The sequence below is a fragment of the Carlito syrichta genome, unplaced genomic scaffold (genome assembly GCF_000164805.1).
Source record: "Carlito syrichta isolate Samal-C Ts95f unplaced genomic scaffold, Tarsius_syrichta-2.0.1 Scaffold307764, whole genome shotgun sequence".
In the NCBI taxonomy this organism is placed as follows: Eukaryota; Metazoa; Chordata; class Mammalia; order Primates; family Tarsiidae; genus Carlito; species Carlito syrichta.
The window spans coordinates 431,728-456,869 of record NW_007251860.1 but is presented as its reverse complement, the minus strand read 5'-3'; the positions used below and the strand labels follow the sequence as shown (position 1 = coordinate 456,869).

At 39.2% G+C, this 25,142-nt stretch overlaps 1 protein-coding gene across 1 annotated transcript in view; it reads left to right on the top strand.

Annotated features, from left to right (window-relative positions):
- The window catches only part of PIR (pirin), a 114,101-nt gene that overhangs the window by 11,286 nt on the left and 77,673 nt on the right, over positions 1–25,142 (top strand). The window contains exons 2-3 of the mRNA XM_008064617.1: positions 2,054–2,146; positions 23,602–23,685. Coding sequence (XP_008062808.1) covers positions 2,054–2,146; positions 23,602–23,685 — 177 coding nt within the window. The remainder of the gene's footprint in view (positions 1–2,053; positions 2,147–23,601; positions 23,686–25,142) is intronic.

The window sequence follows — 25,142 nt, the reverse complement described above, 5'->3', positions numbered from 1 at the left end:
CCCAGCTCATTTTGATTTATTGTGGAGATGAGTTCTCTCTGCCCAGGCGGGTCTCGAACCCGCAGGCTCAGGCAATCCACTCACCTCAGCCTCCCAAAGGCGCGGGATTACAGGCTGAGCCACCGAGCCCGGCAATTTTATGGAGAACATTACAAATCCTTATCAAAATACACTTTGAAAGACCTAAATAAATGAGGATAACCACGTTTATATTAAGGAAAACTAAATATTATATAAATGCTAATTCTTCTTAAATTGATCTCTAAATTCAAAGCAAGTTCAACATTTTTGTTCGTAGAATTTGATAAATTTTCTAAAATTTATATAAAATAACAAATGGTCAAGAGTAAGCAAGACAGGCTGGGCACAGTGGCTCACGCCTGTAATCCCAGCACTTTGGGAGGCAGAGGCAAAAGGATTGCCTGAGTCCAGGGGTTCGAGACCAGCCTGGGCAACTTGGTGAGACTGCATTTCTACAATAAATCAAATAATTAGCCGGGCATGGTGGTGCATATCCGTAGTTTCAGCTACATGGAAGGCTGAGGTGGAAGGATCGCCTGAGCCCAGAAGGATGAGGCTGCGGTAGCTGCGAGCTTGCCACTGCACTCCAGCCTGGGTGACAGAGCGAGACTCCAACTCAAAAAAAAAAAAAAAAAGAATAAGCAAGGCAATCATAAAGATATGTTGGTGGCTAGATCTGTTGCTACCTCTCATTTGAGCTTGATCTTCAGTTGCCTGCTAGCCTTTGCACAATATGACGTACACTGAATATGAGTAGTTTTATTTATACAGATAACATTAATATATATAGCTACTTAAAATTCAACAAGACCTAAAATGAAATCATTGTAGCTATTTTTTTTTTTTTTGAGTTGGAGTCTCACTCTGTCACCCAGACTGGAGTGCAGTGGCCGCTCCCGGCTACCACAGCCTTCACTTGCTGGGCTAGGTGATCCTTCCACCTCAGCCTTCCAAGTAGCTGGAATGACAGGCACACGCTACCACATCCAGCTGATTTTTTATTTATTGTAGAGATGAGGTCTCGCCAAGTTGCCCAGGCGGGTCTCGAACCCGTGGGCTCAGGCAATCCACTCACCTTCATCATAGCTATTTCAAGGCAGCTTCTTCTGTCATATTCTTTGTGCAGCTGAATGACCCTACCATCCTCCCAGACACCATACCTAGAAATCTGGGAGTCAGCTAATGCTTATCCTTTTTGTCTCCTAAATATCTACACAGTCACTCAACCACTGCACATCACTACTTTCATTGCTTTAGTTTTGGCTTTTACCTTTGCTCAGACTATTTGAAATGCTCTTCTGTATATTCTTTGTCTTTTGTCTTCCTTTCCCGTACCACCTTTCACAAAGTAATCTTTCTAAATCTGATTATATCAACCTCTGATTACAACCCATCACCTTCAGGATAAAATCCAAACTCCTTTAAGATTTGGCTGCTGTCATCATAATTCCGTATGCATATTTTGCCCCAATAGAGTGGGGTGTGTGTGTGTGTGTGTGTGTGTGTGTGCAGTTTTTCAAGCATGCCAAACTATCTGATCTTCTACCTTGAATAGCTTTCCTTCTCCTTCTTTCCCATCTGTTTGATTGACTCCTACGTATACTTCAAGACAGAGCTTAAGTGCCATTTTCCTGATAGAGCCTTCTTTGATTCCTTTCTACTCTAATGTGTGTAGTCTTCCTCCAAAGCATTTATCATCATGTTGCAGTAATTGATTTTATATTCTGTTCCCCTGTAAGATTATGAATCTGTTTAGGAATAGACTATATCTTGTTTGTACTTGATTATATCTTAAATGCTTATGAAATATTTGCCCACTCTGCACTCCTTGTAAAATGTCAACTCTCAAACATAATCAGTGAATCCTTGTGTGTTTGTATAAGGAGTTTTTCCTGAAAGCTATTTTCATTTCAAAAATTTACTCATTGACTATGCAGTTGTCAATGAAGTCTGCTAGATCTGTCCATGAAGGAAGCCCTGGTAGCATGGCTTAAAAGGCATGTCTAATCTGCAAATTTTATTTTTGTTTCAGTTAAAAAACCTGGATCCATTTTTACTGTTTGATGAATTTAAAGGAGGTAGACCAGGTGGATTTCCTGATCATCCACATCGAGGTTTTGAAACCGTGAGTATAATAATTTGACTGTAGTGAGATTGGCAGTAGTGGGAAACTGCTGGTAGGCGGGGCACACCTCATTAACAAGGGTACCTGCATAATGAACATTTGTATACCTAACCCTGAATTGTACCCCACATCTTTAAAATAGAAAATTAAAAAAAGATATTAAAAAAATAATTTGGCTGCAGAAGCACGTATTTTAAAACTTACTTCTAATAGAAAATCTGATTTTAAAAAGCAATGAATAATAGGCTAAAATTAATTTATAAGTTGCTTGCTATATAGACTGTCTAGTACAGAATTGCATTATCTATTTAGATAAAATACACTCAAATTTAAATATTTACTATTTTTAATATTCTTTGAATTTGTGTCACTGGCAACATACCCATCTCAGCAGCTAATAAGAGCAACAATTGGCTTCCTAAAATATTTTTATAATTAAAATTTTATTAGAGATAAAAGAAACTAAGATGAGATTGAAATAATTTTATATGGAAAACCTGTTTTTATGCAAGAATGTTTGGAAATGTTTAACTTCATTAATATACACTCTAAAAAAACAATCCAAGAACTAAATGAATATTTATATTAATTTCGAAGGAATTATAGAATCAAGGACAAAAACATAGCATGGCCAAAAAATTAGGATTTTAAGGACATACATATATGTTTACAAGTTAAATTGTAAAATTTAGAGATTCTGCTGAATGTTAATTTTCACTTTTAGTTAGATATAGAAATAAAAATGTGTAATACAATATTGTGGCACTTTGAAAGATTCCCATTTTCCACACATACATATATTCTGGGAAGGCTCAGGGATAGTTACTTCCTAGTTACAAAGTTTAGGCATCTTCTCCATGAGAACAGCCTGTATTCTTAGGAAACAGACTAGGGCTTGTTAAAGGCTTAGTGTGTTTGTGAAGCCGATTAGTGAATGAGTAAATATTTACTGAAGGCTGGTGACATGCAGGCGTTGGTGTAGGGTGATCTTTTGGATGTTAGGGTGTGTGCTGTGTATTGGGGAGAATGAGTTGAAGGCAGAGGGACAGATGCTAAATAAGAGTGAGCCGTGATCCCTTCTTGCCTCTCTTTGCAATCTAACTAAGGAGGTGAAAGGTGGACAGAGAGAGTGCACCACTGCAGTGTAAAGACACTTCGGGAAGCAGGATCAGAGTAGTTAGACTCTTCTCCCTTTCTTACTTAGCCATCCACCTTCCAGTTCCCTTCTCTGCTAATATGTTGATGACACTGTGTCTTGCTTTACAACAATAATGGAAGCCATTCCTTTCACTTACCCTACACTCATGCTGGATTCTAACCCTGTTCCCGGAACGTCTCCACTCTGTGATCCTGCTCAAGGTGCTTCTTGTTCACTCCATCCCACAGCTCGTACCATCTTATTGCTCCTTCGAAGTCTTTTCAGATATCACTATCTCCATCAAGTTTCGCATTCTTTCCCAAGAGGATGCACTTTCTTTTTTATTTGGCCCCCATAGCATTATATTTTTACCAGTCTCATACATGTAATACCTGTATAGTGACCTTGATAATATTCTGTCTTGCATTAGAGGTGGGAAATGCCTTAACCTCCCTTTACACACCCAAGAAGACTATAAATTGCTTCAGCTGAGATTATTCCACAGATCTCCATGTGGAGATAGCAACTACTGGCTGAATTTAATAGGATAATAAAAAAAGATGGTTCTTGCTGAAGACAATGAATATATTAAATAAAATGAATGGTGAAGCATGTTTTTTTAATTTCCATGTGGAAAATGCCTTCTACTGGGTTGCTTTATAAATTATAAAGTACTTAACTTTAAACAACTCGAAGTTTAGCTGTAGAATATTGGTGTTTGGCTCTTAAGTAAGAATTTTCCTTAAAATTATAGCTATAATTATTTGTGTATTCACTTACTTGCTAAACTTTATTTGTAACCCCCAAATCAATACTCGTGATGCTTTTGTGATAATTTGTGGACATGTGCAGAGTGGCAAAAAATTTGAATTGCCCAATGCACATTCCCAGCTGAGGTTGAATGAAGTGATGTTGTGTTTTCTTGTTTCAGCTCTCATAATGTAAGCAAGTGTCCTTTTCACAGTATATTTAATGCCATGTTTTCACATCTGCATGCCTTTTGCTGATGATTTTGCTGTTGAAAATGGCTCCCAAGTGTAGTACAGCAGTGCTGTCTAGTGTTCCTAAGGGCAAGAAGACTGTGATATGCCTTATGGAGAAAATCCATGTATTAAATAGGCTTAATTCAGGTATGAGTTATAGTGCTACTGGCCGAGAGTTCAATGTTAATTAATCAATAATATACATTGAATACAGTGTTTTTAAATAGAAACACACATAAACAAGGTCATGTACTAATAGATCGAAAGAAATATGGCCAGAGGCTTGAAGTAACATAATCCTATATTTCCACTCGGAGCAATGGTTTAGTGTTCACGAATTCAGTGATCATGGCTACTTTATAGAACTTAGCAACTTCAAATAATGAGAATTGACTGTATCCATTTTCTCAGGAGTGTTGGTAAGCCAGCACTCAACTATCTCTTAATAATATGAACTTTAAAAGTCTGAATTGTAAGGCCAGATCCACTTGTTGTCTCTCATCACCTCCTGCATTGAGCATTTTCTAAATTATATGGGTTCATTGTAAATTTTGAAAATGCCGACTAGTATAAAGAACGAAGCTAGGATCATCTGTAATGTTACCTTATCATCCAGAAATAGCTATTGCTATTATTTTGATGTATTTTCTTTCAGTACTTTTTCTGGTATAATGCTATTTACATTTTGCATCTTTTTCTTTTTTACTTAATATTATACTGTTAGCATTTTTTTCAATATTCTTCAAAAAACTCATTTTAATGGCTTCATTAAGCATCTGCCATGATGATTGTACCAACTGGCATTACCACAGTGGTGTATGAGGGTACCCGTTTTCCCTCGACGTCACCAACACAATGTACTTGCTTGACTTTTCTTATCTTTCATATTTTGACAAGCGACAAATAATACTTTATCATAGTTTTAACTTACATTTATCTGAGTGAGGTTGATTTTCTTTTTATTTTAAAACAATTTTTCATCAAACATTTTCATCCTTGGCTTATTTTTTTTTTCCTGCTGGATTGCTGGTATTATTCTTATTGCTTTATAGAAGCTATTCATATATTAAGGAAATCAGACCATTTTCAGTGGTAAGAATTGCAATACTGTTAAGAGGGATTAGGCTTGTTTTGTGTACCTCTGAAGGTAAACCTTTCAATGCAAAGCATAGATAAAAAGCAAAAGAAGGAAGAACTATCTAACAGCTATGCAAAAATAGAGAGAATAGGCTTCCTGGATCAAAGTGATTTTGTTTTTTCTCTTTTTTCTTTTTTGTCAGAGTCTCACTCTGTCTCCTAGGCTCGCTCACGGCCACTGTAACCTCGACCTGCTGGGCTAAGGCGATCCTGCCACCTCAGCCTTCCAAATAGTTGGAACTACAGGCATGCGCCACCACACCCGGCTAATTTTTTGATTTATTGTAGAGATGAGATCTTGTCAAGTTGCCCAGGCTGGTCTCGAACTGGTAGGCTCAGGTAATCCTCTCACCCCAGCCTCCCAAAGTGCTAGGATTATAGGTGTGAGCCACCACGCCTGGCCTCAAAGTGATTTTCTTAAGCCTGGAGTAATAGAAGCATACATTGAATGTTCACATAGTAGATGTATTATCAGGATTAATAGTCAAAATAGTCACTGCTCTGCTGGAGCTCCCTTTTAAAATAAAAATGAAATTATGCTCTACTAACATATGAGTATAAAATATGATAATATACATATTTTGACTGCGTATTCACATTTATTTAAACTGATAGTGGTACATGATCAGTGGAATGTGGAGAATATTATTCTATTAAATTTTCATGATTTGAAGTGTGACCCATAAACCAGGAGTGGTATCATCTGTAATCTCAGTCTTCACTTCAGAGCTACTGAATCAGAATCTTCATTTTAACATCATCAAGTGATTGATATACACATTAAAGTTTGAGAAATGCTGGTGTAGGGTCTAGATGACCTTCTAAACCAGAAATATTGTGATTCCACGCAATAAATAAGAAGTAGAATCTGATTTTACTGAGTTAATGGCTAATCACTTTTTAAAGTTAACTCTTAGTTTTGGGTAGCTATATATTTTCAGTTAAAAACTTGCCTGAAAATTTAGGAAGATGGCATGCCCTGGAGAAGGAAGCGCAGCGGGTTGTCACAAAACAAAGGGAAAAATGCATTCAGTATTTATTGCCAGGAGTTTGGACTCTGGGGAGGATTGTTTTCAAAAGGACTGAGTGGTAAAGGATGAAATAATGTTGTAATTATCCTGTTTTCAGTGAGTCCTGAAATTGTGATTTGCTTAGGACAACTTTAACTGTTTAGAAACAAAGAACGATCTGAAAAATGAGCAAGTATACTAAAGTTTAGCTTGAAAAAGAGGTACTTAGAGTTCATACACCACTGATGAACGCTTCACCTACCACGAGAAGAAACGTGATTATATCTTTTGAAATCATCCTTAAGTGATAGCCTCAGGACGCTCCAGAGTTTAAGCACTGAAAGTCTCCTGTCCACAGGACCCCCTCAATCCTGGCAAACTGGGGTGGTTGGTCACTCTTGCTTAATTAACTTGAAGAACTGTTAGGAGTAAACCGCCCTGCCTGCTTTGCAAGGACATTTTGGAATGGTCTTGTCTACTGTGTTCTCAAGTAGGCTGAGGAGTGTTTTAAATTTTTTTTTCAATGCAAGCCTCAGCAAGTTCTTTTATTTTATTCAGGAGAACAAAACCGCCCTGTTTCCAGGGGCGTGCCCATCAGAAAAGCCATGCTCATATTTACTGGTTGGTAGCCGGTAGCGTTTGCGTGCAATGCCTGAACAATACCCTGGAGAGGAAGGGAAAGGTCTTGGTGACTCACACCTAAGACTTCTGACTGGATTCAGACCTCCTGGCTCCCACACAGCCTGTTTTTTTCTAGCTTGCTGTACACCACTTTCAAAAGCAAACCATACCATCAAGGCTGAATTGAGACTGAAGAAAAAAGACTTGATTAAATTCAACATCCATTTTGGAAAACTAGGAAGGGATACGTTCTCAATATCGTAAAGACTATTTTTCAGTGAGCATCTGTGTCATATTCCTGTTAATATTCCTGTTAATATGAGAAAGAAGACAAGACTATCTACCAGCACTATCACAGTTTAATATGGTCCTGGAAGCCTTAAAGCTATTAATCAATAAGAATTATAGCCACTGGAAAAGAGGAGGAAAATTATTTGTAGAAAAGCCCACCATGGCTGAATCTGGCTTTGGCTGATGATATGATTGGAGGAGGCAGGAGGGCTCAGGATTTGTCTTGAAGTTGTGATTACAGTGAGGCAGGTAGATTTTAGCATATATGTTAATTTGGTGTGATTTGCACGTGAAGCTAACAGATTACAGGAAGGGAGCTAAAGACGTCTCCATCCCCAGGACACCCTGGCCATCACTATACTAAGCATGTCAACCAAAACTTCTTACTAAATGGATGGATATAAAACTTGCAAAAATCAATCACTTTCCTGCATAAAAGTGATGATCAGATGGAACGGGAAAGCATCCTATTCATAATAGCAATAAGAAACCCACAGAATTCCTGGGAAAAAAAAGTTATTCTCTTTTAACCAAATAATTCTACTTTTAGGAATCTAATAATTTCCTGGGGGGGAAAATAACAAGATAAGAACAAAGGCTTATTATTGAAATGTTTATTGCAATACAATTAAAAAAATAAAAAGTTGAACAAAGTATTGAAAATAATAGGGGAATGATTATATCCCTGGAAAGGAAATTATTTTAAATCTAAAAGATGAAATATTATGCAGGATTACTTAAAAAGACAAGTAAACAATGTATCTGTTAATCATGGACTGTTTAAATTGGTTTTTTTTCCTACCTCAGCAGCTACTGATGTTTTGGGTGGAAAGTTCTTTGCAGTGGGGGTTGTCATGTGCAGCATCCCTGGTCTTCACCCATTAGATGCCAACTGCATCCCCCTACTCCCAGATGTGACAAGGAATCATGTCTCCTGACGTTGCCAACTGTCTGCTGAGGTTGGGGGCAAAATCACTCCCAGTTGAGAACCAGTAGTTTAACTATGTGTCCCATACAATGGCTTACTGTGCAGCCCTTAAGAAAAATGAAACCGGGTTCGGTGGCTCAGCCTGTAATCCCGCGCCTTGGGTGGCTGAGGTGAGTGGATTGCCTGAGCCCGCGGGTTCGAGACCCGCCTGGGCAGCGAGACCTCATCTCTACAATAAATCAAAAAATCAGCCGGGCGTGGTAGCGCATGCCTGTAATTCCGGCTACTCGGAAGGCTGAGGTGGAAGGATCACCGGAGCCCAGCAGGTCGAGGCTGCGGTGGCCGGGAGCGACCACTGCACTCCAGTCCGGGCGACAGAGTGAGACTCCAACTCAAAAAAAAAAAAAAAAAGGAAAAGAAAAATGACACAGCTTGATATGTTTTAATATAGAACAATCTTCATAGTATTTGCAAAAGTGACAGAGGCAAGGTGCAGAATTGTTGTGGCATAGTGCAGGATTTGTAGTAAAAGCAAAAACTATACCTTTGTTCTTTTTAAATGGTTTATTACCAATTTTATTGTGGAGAAAATGGACTATTTTAATGAATTATTACTTCCACAGACTACATTGACACAAAGAAAATAGCGTTACAATATACATGCTACAGCACCAAAACAGATGGTGTTTAGAGAGAAAATGATCACAAAACAGATACAATTATATATTCATAAAGCTTTTTTAAAATGTAGACATTTTTAGTATATTCATAAGATTGTGCAACCATTACCACAGATCCAAGAACACTTTCATCATCCCAAAAAGTAAACTCATACCTATCTTCAGTCATTCTCTATTTCCCTCCCTCTCCCCCTAGCAACCATACTTTCTGTCTTTATGGATTCGTCTATTCTGAACATTTCATTTTAAAGGAATCATATGATATGTGGCCTTTTGTCTCTGGTTTCTTTCATTTAGCATAACGTTTTCAAGTTCATCCATTTTGTAGCATGTATCAGTACTTCATTTCTTTTTTTTTTTTATTGTGAAGTTGTGGGGCACAGTTAAGGGTTAGGTATACAATTGCGTTACTTCATTTCTTTTTATGACTGAATAGTATTCCATTGTATAGATAGACCATATTTTGTTTGTGAACTCATCTGTTGATGGAAACTTGGGTTGTTTCCATCTACACCTAATTCTTGGGTATGCCTTAGATTATATCTGAAAAGACACCCGAGAAACTAGTAACATTATTTCTAGGAAAGGTTACTGGGTGGTGAGGGAAAGCGGTGGGCAAGATTGTCAATTTTTATCATAACTCTTTTTCTATTGTATTTTTAGAATTTTTTATTTTTTTTGAGTTGGAGTCTCACTCTGTCACCCAAACTGGAGTGCAGTGGCCGCTCCCGGCCACTGCAACCTCGACCTGCTGGGCTCCGGCGATCCTTCTGCCTCAGCCTTCCGAGTAGCCGGAATTACAGGCATGCGCTACCATGCCCGGCTGATTTTTTGATTTATTGTAGAGATGAGGTCTCTCTGCCCAGGCGGGTCTCGAACCCGCGGGTTCAGGCAATCCACTCACCTCAGCCTCCCAAAGGCGCGGGATTACAGGCTGAGCCACTGAGCCCGGCGTATTTTTAGAATTTTAAACTGTGTGTTTGTTAGTTGTTTTCCAAATTTTCTTTTTGAGCATCAGCCCTCCAGATATTGGAAGATAAATTGTGCTGTCATGGTTTGTAAGGATCCTGACGCTCACTTGCTCTCCAGGAACTCATGTTGAGGCCTTATTGGGTTTGCCCTCTCCAAATAAGATGGACCTGGTTTTTGTTCTATTCCAGCCAACCAGATAAGCTAATAATATGTGCCAACGTGTAATAAGGAGAATAACCTAGGAACAGCTTCCTTTAGGAAACATTTGTGCATGAGTAGAGGGACCCATGAAGTTTAAAAGAGTGCCTCAATACTTTTGAAAGTATAGCTTTCTTCTCCTCACCATGTTTCCTAGCCAAAAGGAAATTAAGACAATGGGCACACGTGTGAGTTTAGAAATGGAGGCAGAGGACGTTCAATTTGCATGAAAGTTAGAAAATAATTAAGGAGGAATAAGAGAGGTCCAGTTGAAGAAGTTACATGTTATGAGGGAGAAGCTATCACTTGTAACAGAAGGGTCTTGGAAGGTTTCAGGGAAAATTAAGACATTTAGTGAAGCCTTAAGGAATAAGTGAGATTTGACTCTCTGGACGGTGAGAGGCATGGTGTGGGAGGTGGAGTAGAAACAGTGAGTAGTTTAGTTGGGCTTAAAAATTGGATGACTAATGGTGAGAGGTGGGGGGGGGTGATGAATCTAAAACTGTAGCTTGGGTCGCCAATCTTTTACATTCCGAAACTCTAAATTTAGCACAATCATATTAAAGCGTAACCATCTTTAACCTGAAAGTCGGCTTTTTGTAGAGTGCTGTTTATGTCAGTGGTTCTCAACGAGGGGTAATTTTGTCCACTGGAATCATTTGTTAATTTCTGTAGTCATTTCTGGTTGTCACAACCGGGGAATGCTACTGCCATCTAGTGGGAAGAGGCCAGAGATGCTGCCAAACATCTTAGAGTGCACAGGACAGTTCCCACAGCAAAGAATTAAACCCTAGCCTATGTGAACAAGCAAAGGTCACATGAGGGAAAGTAGCAGTTTAACTGAAATCATTTTCAAAATAGTCCAAATAAATTCCCAACATATTCCCCCATCCATCCCGCCCAAACCACATTACAGTTACAAACAGAAACCATTCTTGTCTTAGAGGTTACATTCTCAGAGTTCTTAAGTAGAAAAATTGGGTGGGGGTGGAGGGCGGAGATGTAATAAAGACTATAAGCCAGTCATTAAAACATTATTTTATGTTACCAAATATAAAATGCTTTCCAAGTGAGACTAAAAGTAGGTCCAAATAAATTAACATAGATCATTACATGATAAAAAGCTTCATGCAGATTTTCAACACTACTAGCAAAGCTACTTCAGAATTATTCAATCGGTAGACTCTTTTAAAATGAAAGGATTGACAGTAGTCAATATCTGCTTAGGGAAGGGCGGGCACACCTCATCGATAAGGGTACCTGCATGGTGAATATTTGTATACCTAGCCCTGAATTGTACCCCACAATTTTAAATACAAATTAAAAACGGACAAAAAATAAAATAAAAATAAAATGAAAGGCCTGACCACACAGGACTAAACATGAAGAAAATTTACCATACAATAATATTAACTATCATTTTATGAGAAGCTTCATATGTTTATACATTACCTTTAAGTTTCACAACAACCTTGAAAAGTAGAATTGCTATCCCCTCATTTTACAGGTGAGGAAACTAAGAGTCAGAGAGGTAGTGACCGGCACCTCTTATGACACCTCTTGGTGTCCATTTAAGTCATGCTCACTACAATTTACTTTTTATAGTTGCCTGACATTTTTTTTTATAATCAATATTTTTTATTATGATATTGTGGGGTACAGTTAAGGGTTAGGTATACAATTATGCTTCGTTCAGGCACCCTTGTTGATAAGGGTGAGCAGTTAACTCTTTTTTTTTTCTTTTGAGTTGGAGTCTCACTCTGTCTCCCAGACTGGAGTGCCATGGCCACTCCCGGCCACCGCAGCCTCGACCTGCTGGGCTCCGGCCATCCTTCCGCCTCAGCCTTCCAAGTAGCTGGAACTACAGGTGCACGTTACCATGCCCGGCTAATTTTTGATTTATTGTAGAGATGAGGTCTCGCCAAGTTGCCCAGGCGGGTCTGGAACCCATGGGCTCAGGCAATCCACTCACCTCAGCCTCCCAAAGCGCGGGATTACAGGCTGAGCCACCGAGCCCGGCTGCCTGACATTTTTTTAGGTGGTTCACATAGGCCATGCAGAGCAGATTCAGTGGACTCATCTGATCCTAGGCCCACATTTGTCCACTCTTCTATGCTACCACTCCTTCTGGAACAAAGTTTCCTTTCTATACATCTGATATTTTCTCAATATATCAACACATTCAGATGATTAAAAATTTTTAATACTGTTAAAAATGAGATTGCACAGGTGGCATAGGTCACAGAACTGTGAATACCCCATACTCCTGCTACTCACTGTTGGATCTGATATTTTCATGGTCCAGGGATCTGAATTTTCCTTTATATAAGTGCAAAATAATGCTTTCACATTTCCTCTGAACTTCTGGTATTATGAGGAAATGAGTTAGATTGGTTGTATCTGGCTATTGAATGACAATCATTTAACTTCCTTCTTATAGCCCTTATAGCCGCAAGGAGACCATTCATGATAATTAGCACATTTATGCTTTAGTTGCTTATGACTTCTTATTACAATCTAAAAATGTTTTCCCCATTTGCCCCACCCCACCCCGTTCTAGCTTTTTATCTTCCCACCTGGGAGGATGCCTTCTCCATGAATTACTTCCTCAATCCAATCTGAGTCAGTCTTTCTTCTATGTTTCCACTGGGGCTGCTTGTACTTCTCTTTAGCTTTCACTTCTCTTGTTTGCATATTTTAGGAGTTTATTCCTTGTTAGAGTGGTAGCTCCCTGAAGATGGGGAAGGAATGATCACTGTGTTCCTTCTGGATTATCCCTAACTTCCTGTTTGTGAGTTGTGATGACTTCTCCCTTGTGTGGGCTAAGATGAAAAAAAGGGCGGGGGGAGGAGAGAGAGAAAAATGATTACCAAAGTAGTGGGTTTTTCCTAGAGATACATTTCTTTTGTTTAAAAGGTTGTTCTTTATTTAGATAATGCTATTCTTCCTTTTTTGGTTGTTAAAATAGTGTTTCTTTTATGAAATGATGACCATGATAGATGATTTGTCCCTTCTTTTTTCTTCTTTTTTTTGTGTAGGAGTTTCCCTCTGTTGTTCAGGCTGGAGGACAGTGGCATGCTCATGGCCACCGCAGCCTCGACCTGCTGGGTTCAGGCGATCCTTCTGTTTCAGCCTTCCAAGTAGCTGGAACTACAGGCATGTGCCACCAGGCCTGGTTAATTTTTTTTTTTTTTTGAGTTGCAGTCTCACTCTGTCGCCCAGACTGGAGTGCAGTGGCCGCTCCCGCAGCCTCGACCTGCTGGGCTCCGGCGATCCTTCCACCTCAGCCTTCCAAGTAGCCAGAATTACAGGCATGCGCTACCACGCCCGGCTGATTTTTTGATTTATTGTAGAGATGAGGTCTCGCTGCCCAGGCGGGTCTCGAACCCGCGGGCTCAGGCAATCCACTCACCACAGCCTCCCAAAGGCGCGGGATTACAGGCTGAGCCACCGAGCACGGCTTTTTAAAAAATTTATTGTAGAGACGAGGTCTCACCATGTTGCCCAGGCTGGTCTCGAACCCATGGGCTCAGGCAATTCTTTCGCCTCCGCCTCCCAAAATGCTGGGATTACAGGCAAGTTGGCACCACCACCCACCATTAGAAGCATTCTATAAAATATTTCACCAGTACTCTTCAAAATTATCAGTCTCATGAAAAACGAGGAAAGAGTGAGAAACTATTATAGATGGAGACACCAAGGAGATGTGATGACATGGATCCTGGAGCAAAAATAGGACATGAATAGAAAAACTGGTGAAAACCACATAAGTTATATACTTTAATAGCAATGTGTAAATGTTGGCTTCTTAGTGTTGGCAATGTTCTGTGGTTATGTAATATGTCAAGGGGGTGAGAGTCTGGATAGGGTGAGGGTGAAATGGATGGAGAGGGAGAGGCGCAGGGAGGGGCGCAGCACTGCCAGAGCCAGCAAGCCAGAGGTGCCACGCTGGCAGCTCAGAGATCCTAGTAAATGCAAAGAATTGCAGCGCACAGAGGTAAGAGAAGAAAAGATTTATTTAAGAAAGCTTCACCCCCCACAGGCAGGGAGCGGGCCTACACTCTAGGTGAGTGTGGCACCGTAGCCCCCCAAAACCCTGGCTTAAATCCTTTTCCTTGGAGATGTTGCAATCAGGTCAATGTGACTGCCGTGACTTCCTTATCCACCACCTGTGAATGTCTTGGAGAACCTGTGACACAGAGACCCATTAATGTCCGCCCACATTATCATAGCCCCTAGAGAAGGGTGTGACAAGGATTCTAATTTTCCTTCACCTTCCCGAAGGACATTCCTTAGAACTAATGGAGGGTGCATTTTCCCTTATCTCCTAGGCATTCCCAGTGGGTAGCTTCGGGGGATCCTTGGCTTCACTGTAGATTGTGGGCAATTTACTGGAAGATTGAATCCCCACCTGCTCTCCCTCTGAGCAGTCATAACTTTTGTAATTACAAGTTTCACGACTTTTACAGTCCTTGCCCAATGCATGATGTCTTAGGCCTTGTAAATTCCCTTTACTCTAGGCAAGCTTGATTGCCACTATGAGATACCTCTGATACCTGGAAGTCTGTTTCTGAAAAGACAAAGGTAATTTTACCTAAAGTGTGCATTTCTCCAAAAGCATGGCTTCTATTTTCTCATCATTGTATTAAGGTTTAGGAACGAGATGAAAAATGGCTTTTGGCTTTCGGTCTGTCCTTTCAAAGGGTACATATGAATGCTCTGTATTATCTTTACAATTTTCTGTAAATTTAAAATTATTCAAAATTTGAAAGTTTTTTTTATAGAAAGACAAAGGAAGACAAAAATTTGACATCCTTCTCTCAGACCCCTTTATTATAAAATGTTTTATTTCTTCCTGAAGTCCAAAATCCTGGGAACTGTGGTTCAATAATGTCAAGTACAATGAACAAATTCACTAAAAGTTTGAGAAATTGAATCCCTACAGTGAACTGAATCAGGGAATTGTAATAATAATGCATCCACAAAAGGGTGTCATCTGTGCTTAATTAAATTAAATCTTATTATAATGTAAGGAAATTTGGCGGAATTCCTTCAAACCTTTCCCTTGGTAAGAACCCTGTGAACCCCAAACCTGCCCAGCACCATATGTGCAATTGAGCATTTTCAGGTACTTCGTTCTTGGCAACTTTCTACTGGAAACTGCTGAGCAGAATAACTTCCCTCTACGCCACAGCATAGCCTGTCCCTAAGTGGCAGACAGCCACACTGACACACAGCAGAGACACCATGCATGTGCTACAAGACATATTTAGTAATCAGAGGATTTATCAGCAAGACATGTACCTGGTTTGGTGAGGTTTGAGCGTAGGAAAATAGTGAGCATATACCATTTGGGTCAGCAGGGGGCTCTCTTAAGCAAGAATACGAGTTCTAACTATCCACTTTCTCCCCTAGGTGCAGACAGAACACTTTTGCATGTGGAAATTTGGGTAGTCATGGGATTTGGCAAACCATTCCCTTGAGGCTCTTCCGGTATAACATGGAAAATAAAACAGTAAAAGTGAACATCTTGAACACAGTTTTACGGGATGTAGGTGATGCCAGTTAAGAAGTTGGACAGCTGATTACATGGGGACCCAGGGGTAGTTGTTGGTCTGAAGAGATTCCCCAAAAGGTTGAATCTTGATCTGTGTTTGAAGAAGGGGCATTCCTGATGCTGGGGTTCTAGAAGCAGCTAGAAGCTTCTGAGGGAGTCTGTAATTAGTTCTCCTGAGTATTTAGATTTGGGAATATGATCATCACAGAACCTTGATGTGAATGTCAGAAATTTTAATTAGAGTGAAAGGAAAAAGTAGATTTGGTAGACTTTTTAGAATGGAAACAACATAAAAAATAAGAGGAAAGTAAATCAGTTGCTTTTTTCTTTGTAGTTAGACATTGTTGAGTAGAACTCTTCAACATCCATACCAAAGAAGGATCCCCTGACCACCTCATCTCAGGATCCTGCAACTCCAGGACTCTCCATCAACATCAACCTTTTCCCTTTAACCAGAAATCATGAGACCTATTTTCAGCTTTTCATATAATAGCAGTAGGTAGACTCTTTCTTTGTCTGAGATAATCAGTTTGCCTGCAGCCACCAAAGTTGGCAAAGTCCTCCTGTAATCTGTGTGAAACTCCTGTGGTCTTGGCTGCTATTGCAGTTCTCATCAGATCTCTCCTCTGAGGCAAGCACTGTGCTTGCAACACATACATTTCTGCCAGTATGGCATAGGAATTTGTGAGGAAGCAGGGGAGAGTGAAAATAGTTTTATTCCCAGAGACAGAAAATGTTGATTTCTATCTTTGCTCTGCTATTAACAGTGTGACCATAACCCCATGAAGCCACAATGCTTTTAACAACAATATATAGATGATAAATATATTCCCAGGATCAGATGCTTTGGAAATGCTGAAATACTATGCAAAGATGCTATTCATTTATTTATTCAGCAAATCTTCAGTGCCAGTTGTATGCTGAGCACTGTTGTAGATGAGTAAAAAAAAAAATCTCTGCCTTCAGAGGGGTTACATTCTCTTAGTAAAGAAAGACAATAAACAAATAAGCAAATAATTATATAATATAGTGTTCCATAATGAAACAGCTAGGTGGAAGATCAAGCCAGGGTAGGAAGATAAATAATTGATTGATAAATTAAACAAATTGGGCTGGTTGAAGGTGGCCTTTCATAGGCAGTGATGTTTCAATAGAGGTCTAAATGAAGTAAGGAGGAGAATCATGAGAATATCAGGGGAAAACTATTCCAGGAAGCACCAATGAAGACCTACGAATGGGATCTCTGTCCGCGGAGCTGTGGCAGCTCTGTTGACTCCTTCCATCTCAGCCTTCCAAGTACCTGTAACTACAGGCGTGTGCCACACACTCGGCTAATTTTTTGATTTATTGTAGAGGTGAGGTCTTGCCAAGTTACCTAGGCTGGTCTCAAACCCCTGGCTTTAAGCAATCCTCTCGCCTCTGCCTCCAGTTGATTGTCTTTTTGTTGTTGTTGAAGTATCCTTTTGGTACTTGTGAAGGTGCATATGTGGTGTTGGATTTGAGTGAGTCAATTTAATGGGGTGATTTTTCAGGTTTTTGCTCAAGTCATTAAAATATTTTTGTAAAATAATTTGGATCCTTCACTGTATGGATTCAAACCAGCTTGCAGCATCTGGTTTTTTTGTTTGTTGGTTGGTTTTGTTTTTTGTTTTTTGTTTTTGAATTGTAGTCTCACTTTGCTGCCCAGGCTGGAGTGCAGTGGCACTGTCCTGGCCACTGCAGCCTCGAGCTGCTGGGCTCAGATGATCCTTCCACCTCAGTTTTCCAAGTAGCTGGAACCACAGGTGTGTGCCACCACGTCTGGCTAATGTTTTGATCTACTGTGGAGATGAGGTCTTGCCAAGTTGCCCAGGCTGGTCTCGAACCCCTGGAATCAGGCAATCCTCTCGCCTTCGCCTCCCAAAGTGCTGGGATTACAGGTGTGAGCCACCGCCCCCAACTGCAGCATCTGTTATGCAATATGTTCCTTACTGGCATCTCTCATAAGCCATGACCTCAACTCGTGTTTTTATTTTTTTCCTTTTTCTACCAAGATATACCAGTAAGGGGAAAAAAGCCACCATTTTGGGGCAAATGAAAATTAAAGGAAAACACAATTTTCCCTGTAATATAGACTGTTTTGCTTTAAAGAATAGGTCTTGCATCTTATTCCCAAACACTGAATGAGATGCTCACATGCTACTTTCTAAATACCACCTGGAAAGAAACAACAAATTATACTTTCTCTTGTATTGTAATTCTTCAGAATTGGTTTGTAGCTCCTGAGGTATGCCTTTTATAAATTTCACGTGGCAAGTGATACTTTTATTTCATCACTGTTGTGTGTTTGTGTTCTTCTCCCCCCAAACACAAACATACAAAGAAATAAAAACTGACAAGGAAGCAAAAATATTTAGTAAAGACCCATGGAAAGGACTAAAAGGAGGAAAAGAAGAAGCAGGACCAAGAAGCATGTCAAGTGCTTTAAGAAAACACCTGTTTCAGATTACAAATTTCTTACTTAATTAGACATACAACTCTTGAGTTTAAACATAACACTCACAATTTGCCAACCACCCACGGCAATTCTCCAGGTGTTTGCGATTATGTAATGCCCTAAAAAATCATCTGGATTGCATTAACAACTCTCAGAAGTACTGCTTCAGTTAAAAAAAAAATCTCTACAGACATCAATTTATATGTAAGGGCTCAATCTGACGTTTACGGCACTTAGCAAAATAAAATAAAATAAAAGAGCATAATAAATAAAAGGTCAATGGTTGCATAGTTTTTTGCTTTAAGTAGTAAAAAATAGGCATTATGCATTCAGTAAAACGTCATTGACCAGACTTGTCTAATTCAGATTTTATAGTATTTAGAATGGGAGCAATGACATTTATTGTTGTATTACCAGAGAAAGAGAAGGTCCACACTGCCAGAGTAGAGAAAGAGAGGGAAATAACTGGCTTCTCAATCTTTAAAAAGTGTTAAAATTGCTCCCTAAAATAAAACTTAAAAAAGCCTCTTTGTGTCCACTTCCATTTTTGTCTTTAAATGAACATGCTCACCACTATTTGCTTTTTGAAGTTGCTTGACATATTTTTAGATGGTTAGCAACTCAAAAGCCTTTAGGCTTGGATAATTGAAAAATATTTGAGGATGAAAAAGAATATGATTTGAAAGGGACTCCTTTGAGAACCCAGAGGGGAGTTTCAGCCCAAACAGCGTGGAAATTGCCTTTCTTATGGAATTATTACAATTCAAAGTGTATGTGTAGCAGGAAAAGAAAAGCAATTCTAGATATGACATTTTATAGTTTGGCTGGTTGTTTGAAATTTGGAAGTTTTTCTTTGTCTCCTTAAATTTTAAAGCTTGTTTTGGATTCTAAGTGCTTTATTCTTACTTGACACGACGACCATAAAAATTGCAGGTCTTCCCACCCAGTAACACATGTTAAAGTCGGAACTACATTGCCCTCACACATGATATGGAGTGATTCTTAGTATTTCTCCTCATGTCTCACTGCCTTCCTATCCGGCTCCAGTTCACCTAAGCAGGGAACAGATATATTCACCAGTGTCCTGTAGAATAAAGCATACCACTTACTTTCATCCACTGATTGGCAGCAGCATCTTTATTTTTTTCCAAGGTAAAAGTTATTTCCACTGTGAAAAAGTAAACTAGTCATTGTTGAAAATTCAGACTATCTGAAAGTGGGAAAAAAGATAATAAAACATACCTGTAATTCTACTATCTGGAACTGACCACTGGTTGTATATTCATCCAGGTAACGCCTTGCATACCAACAAGACCGGATATAATTTTATTTAAATGAGCCCATTTAAATGCATTGTTTCATTTAATCCTCTTAAATAGAATTGCTACTCTGTACCTTGTTTTTCCAGTTAAATAATATTTTGTTTTTCTGTGTCAATAAATAAAGATCTATATCTCTTTTTAACAGTTGCATAGTATTTTCTTATATGGCTATACCATAATTTAGTTGTGCTCCTAATTAAACCATCATCCAGCTTGTTCATCTTCTTCTATTATAATAAATATTGCAGGAAATAGATTTGTGTAGACGTTTTATATATTTTTGGCTCCTTGGATTTAAATCCTAGAGGTATATTATTTGCACTTATTTGTATGTAGTGGAACCTTACTTTCTTTTCTCATATAGTCAGTCATTTGTTCCAATATCGTTTATTGGAAAATACATCCTTGCCCTACTGATTTGAAATTGTGGTTATTATATATTAATTTCCCATACAAATGGGTCTCTTCTATGCCTGTGCCAATTTTGCAGTGTTGCCATTACCATAGCAAGTTCCTAGATGGGGTTTCTAGACTTCAATCCTACAACTTCTAATTTTTGTAGCCACTTGTTTGTCATCTGCCGGGGTAAAGGTCCTAGTGCTTAGGCCATTTGGTACACAGTGTGTCTAAGCGACATTGTTCTGCAGGATAAAACATGGAGAATCCTCATGAGAACCCTGATTTGCACTGCAATAAGTGCTCTATAAATATTTGGTTTTAAGAACTGGCATGTGATAAAGTTAGTTCAAGAAGAGAAAGAGTCATTATAAGGCAACAATATAAAACTTCAACCTTACAGTTGCAGATCTTTTATTGCCCCTAGTTTGGGTATTAGGAGGCATAATGAATAGTGATCTGTTCTCCCAATTCACCTAGTCCTCAACCAGTAGAGAAGATAAAAGAGTAAGAAAGATGGCAAACACAAATATGCCTTTATTTCTAATAAAGCTGGTATTGGAGGAGGTGGTTTAGATCTGGCTGGTGGGCTTCAGAATACTGCACCTGAAAATTAGGCAGACTTAGATGTGCTGGACCCCTGCAGTCCACCGCTATGGGAGCTAGTTGTTCTCACAGAGGCAAAGAGCAAATGTGGACACTTGCTTTCTATGGGCAGGCTGAATCCCAAGAGGAACGAGAGAGTAGGGAGCTTGGCTCTGCAAACTTAGTTTTTTTTCTTTCAAATCCACCAATCTCATTTTCCATCTATCTTCCTCATGAAAATATAAGCTTTGCGATAATAATTACTGTATCTATCTTCTCCACTTTTTTGTTTTTATCTCCTAACATGATACTTAAGATATTATAGGGCCTCAATGAGTATTTGTTCAATGAACTAGTAAATGAATGTTGTTGGTGACCTTACTTTCTTAATTTATTATTTTAAAATTATTGTATCGTAGGTTTTATATCTGTGAATTGATAATCTTAATGATTATTTCCCAAATACACAAATGTATACGAAAAATAACTGTTGCCACTCATGACTTATAAAACAACTTTTTGTATTTTCATATTTTAAAAAAAAGACTAGTTAGATCTACTTTTTATATCTCAGGATAAAGCAAAAACATAGACTGCAAAAACATTCTGTAGCTGGGCATGGTGGCGTGTGTCTGTAGTTCCAGCTACTTGGAAGGCTGAGGCTGAAGGATCGCCTGAGGCTGCGGTGGCCGTGAGGGTGCCACTGCACTCCAGCCTGGGTAACAAGAATGAGACTCCAACTCAGACAAACAAAAAACAACAATGTGGCTTCAAATATTTGAGAAGTTCTTGAATGGAGGAGGAAATCCTTTTTTGCATAAAACAGCAGTATCTGATATATATGCTAAGAACTTCAAAATATTTTCTTTTCTCTTACTTCTTGGGCATGTTTTTTCTTTCTTCTTTAAATATTATTGTATTGTCATTCTGCTTCTTTTTGTGGTTTTAGGAATTTGTTGTTAAAAAGCATCATTTATTCTTTTAAAATACTGATTTAAATTGTTATATTTGACTGAGTATTTTTGAGAGAAAATTAGATCTACATAATTACAGGAGATTTGGGGATTTTAGTCATAGACTGGATTTTCTGGTTCACTCATTTAACAATGGTTAATACAATATTGAAGTGAAATTTCCAAGGCCAAAAAAGATAAAGACATTATATTTTTTAAAAATTGGGATAGGTAAGGAACAAAAAATTCATCCAATAATGTAAATGTTAGAACTCATCACCCTTAAGCCCAAGGTGGGGAGACACATGCATTTTGCAGATAAACATAGTTTTGCTCACACCTTTCACACCTGTTTAGGCTGATTGGTATTTCTTGTGGGAGTTACAGGTGGATTTCGCAGATGTGTACAAAATGAGCACAATGGATTGTTGAATCCAAATAGATTATACAAAAAGGGCTCGCTCTTAACACATGTACAACATTTTAAGCTTTAAATACTAAATTGTATAATTCAAATAAAGATGATACCATGTCCCTGAGGTAATTTAAAATACTTGTAAGTACTTTATATTTAAAAAATCTTTATCATAATTGCTTTAAAACTGAGAATTTTAGAGTTGCTTGATTTTTTTATTCTTTAGTAGAATAAATAAACAGAAGGGGCTCAAATTTTTTCTGCTTTTTGGAGTTGTCGCACATTTTGTTCTATCAAGAGGTACTGTGATTGCAGAATGTCCTGGGAAGGCCTTTCTGTCCACACAAAATGCCTTTCATAACTGGCTACTGACTTTCTAATACATTTTATCTAGATCCATTCTGTTCAATAGACTTTTCTATAATGATGGAAATGTCCTATAATCTGTACTATCTGGTATAATAGCCATTAGTCACATGGGGTTATTTGAGCACTCAAAATGTGGCAGATACAACTGAGGCTGCAATTTTAATTTTACTTAATTTTAATGAATTTAAACAGCCACATGTGGCCAGCAGCTAGTCTTTTGGACGGCACAGAATTTCTTTCCACTTTTAGGTTTAGTATGGACATGCCCCTGGAAAAGTTGACTTTAATGTATATGAATTCATTTGACATATTTCACAAACAAACATTTATTGAGCACCTAGTGAGTTTGTGTGCCTGCTGTCAGAAATATGTTTCCTTTGGATTTCCTGAATTCGCTTTTTGGGAAAGATATGGAGACCTGAGATATGTCATCTCCCACAATTTGTGTGAACAAGGCCTTGGTAACAGGGATCCTGTTGTTTCCTTTTTGTTTTTTTTTTTAGTTGGAGTCTCACTTTGTCACTCAGGCTGGAGTGCAGTGGCACACTTAACAGTCATTGCAGCCTCGACCTACTGGGCTCAGGTGATCTTTCTGCCTCGGGTTTCCAAGTGGCTGGAACTACAGGCACATGCCACCATGCCCGGCTAATTTTTTTTATTTATTGTAGAGATGAGGTCTTGCCAAGTTGCCCAGGCTGGGCTCGAATTTGTGAGCTCAGGCAATCCTCTTACCTCTGCCTCCCAAAGTACTGGGATTACAGGCGTGAGTCACCGTGCCCAGCTGACCCTGTTGTTTCAACAGGAGCTGCTTCTCTTTCACCCTGGGCTCCAGGACCCACCATGGAAGAGCCATTGTCTACTGGGCTAAATGGATGTATGGGGGCTCCTTTCACTGGACTGTGAACTCTGGCATGCTCAGAGCTGATCTACTAAGGGAAAGGAGCACCTATTTGAAATTCTCTCAGTGATATTGTATGGGCTTATGTGGCCCTGTCACTGAGATTCATTTTCTTGGTTTGCTATCCTGTCTTAGTTGTTTCTGATCCCTTCCTCAACAAATGTTCCTGGAAAAAGTAAACAACCCTTCACGGCTACCCAATACCTATTTTTTCTAGCTTTATAATCGACAAAAATTGTATATATTCAAGGTGCACAACGTGATGATTTGATGTATGTATACACTGTGGAATGATTACCACAATCAAGCTAATGAACAGATCTATCACCCCACATAGTTACATTTTTTTCTGGTGAGAATACTGAAACAGCAACCCATAAAACAGGAAAAATATTTGCAAACCATATTATTCAAAAAGGAGATAGTATCCAAAATATATAGGGGACTCATATAAGTCAATACAAAAGACAAACAACGTGATTTAAAAATGGGCAAAGGGCCTACTTTTTTGTGTGTTTATTTTTAGGTATCTTACCTCCTGGAAGGCGGCAGCATGGCCCATGAAGACTTCTGTGGACATGTTGGTAAAATGAACCCAGGAGACTTGCAGGTATGGCCAAAGACATGAAGTTATTGGTGGTTTAGTAGTCTTTGGGTATCCATGCTTGTTCTTGTCCACTTCTAGTACATTCACTCTTTCTACTCTCTCTCTATGATATCCTTGACTTCTCTTTCTATGGATTCTCAATCTGGAAACTTGCACAGGTCTCTTGTATTCCCCTCACATTTTCCCAGACCCCTCAATCACAATTTAGCGCCCACCTAGTCTTTTTCTTACATTTCTCAAAAGAGTAATTAAGAGTGACTGTCTCAGCTTCTTTAACTTCCATATTGTTTTCACCCACTGAAATCAAGGTTAGCCTCCAAGCACTGCCCTTCCAAACTTTTACTGAAGTTGTTCAGGTAATGATCACTTTTGATGTGTCATTTAGCTAATTCAATTGCCGCTTCAGTTCTTACCTTTCTTTCTTTTCTTTTTTTTTTTTTTGAGTTGGCGTCTCACTCTGTCTCCTGGAGTGCAGTGGCACGATCCCAGCCACTGCAGCCTCGACCTGCTGGGCTCCAGCAATCCTTCCACCTCAGCCTTCCAAGTAGCCGGAATTACAGGCTCACACTACCACACCCAGCTAATTTTTGATTTATTGTAGAGACGAGGTCTCGCCAAGTTGCCTGGGTGGGTCTCGAACCTGCGGGCTCAGGCAGTCCACTCGCCTCAGCCTCCCAAAGTGCTGGGATTACAGGCTCAGCCACCGAGCCCAGTCCAGTTCTCATCTTTCTAGACCTCCCTGCTGCATTTGAGACTATTTACTAGTAATCTTCTAACTCATCTGCAGGGTTAGGTGTTGCTACTTAAGATAATGTGTTTTCTGCATCACTTTCCAGACAAACTACCTGCACGTAAGTCTTTGTCTCAGAATCTTCTATAGTAGAACCCACACTGAGATGGGCAGGAAATGCATTTGTCATGTTCCAACTCTTTATTCCCAGATTCCAAGATTAATATCTGAGGTTGGCCCTTAATATGTTCTTGATAAAGAAATAAACATACACTTGAAGAATCTGCATAACAGTGGAGGCCGTAATTGTTTTTCCAACTAGTGAGGGCTTCATCACTGGAATTGAGCAAGCAGTGGAGTAGTGGATACTGAGGGTCTCTAATGTGTATTTAAGCCCACACACATATACTCTAGCTGCCAGGAACATTGGCCACTGGTGGCTTACAGCTCCATGTCCCCCTGGAAACTGCCCTCTGCATCAGGGAAGTGTCTCTTTCAAAGTTGTGCTTTGTACTTGGGTGTGACCCACAGTGAATGGTTTGCTGATGTGGGGATATAAAAATTTGACCACCTTGCCTCAAGTTGGGACAATTCAGAAGGTTAATCTCAACTCCAGAGCTCCCTGTTGGATTGGCTAAGGCCTCTGTTCGAACTGTATTGCTAGTTGGCTTCTCCTCCCACCCAATCTTGCTTTGTTTCACTTCTTAAGTTGTCTCTCCTGAGAACACAG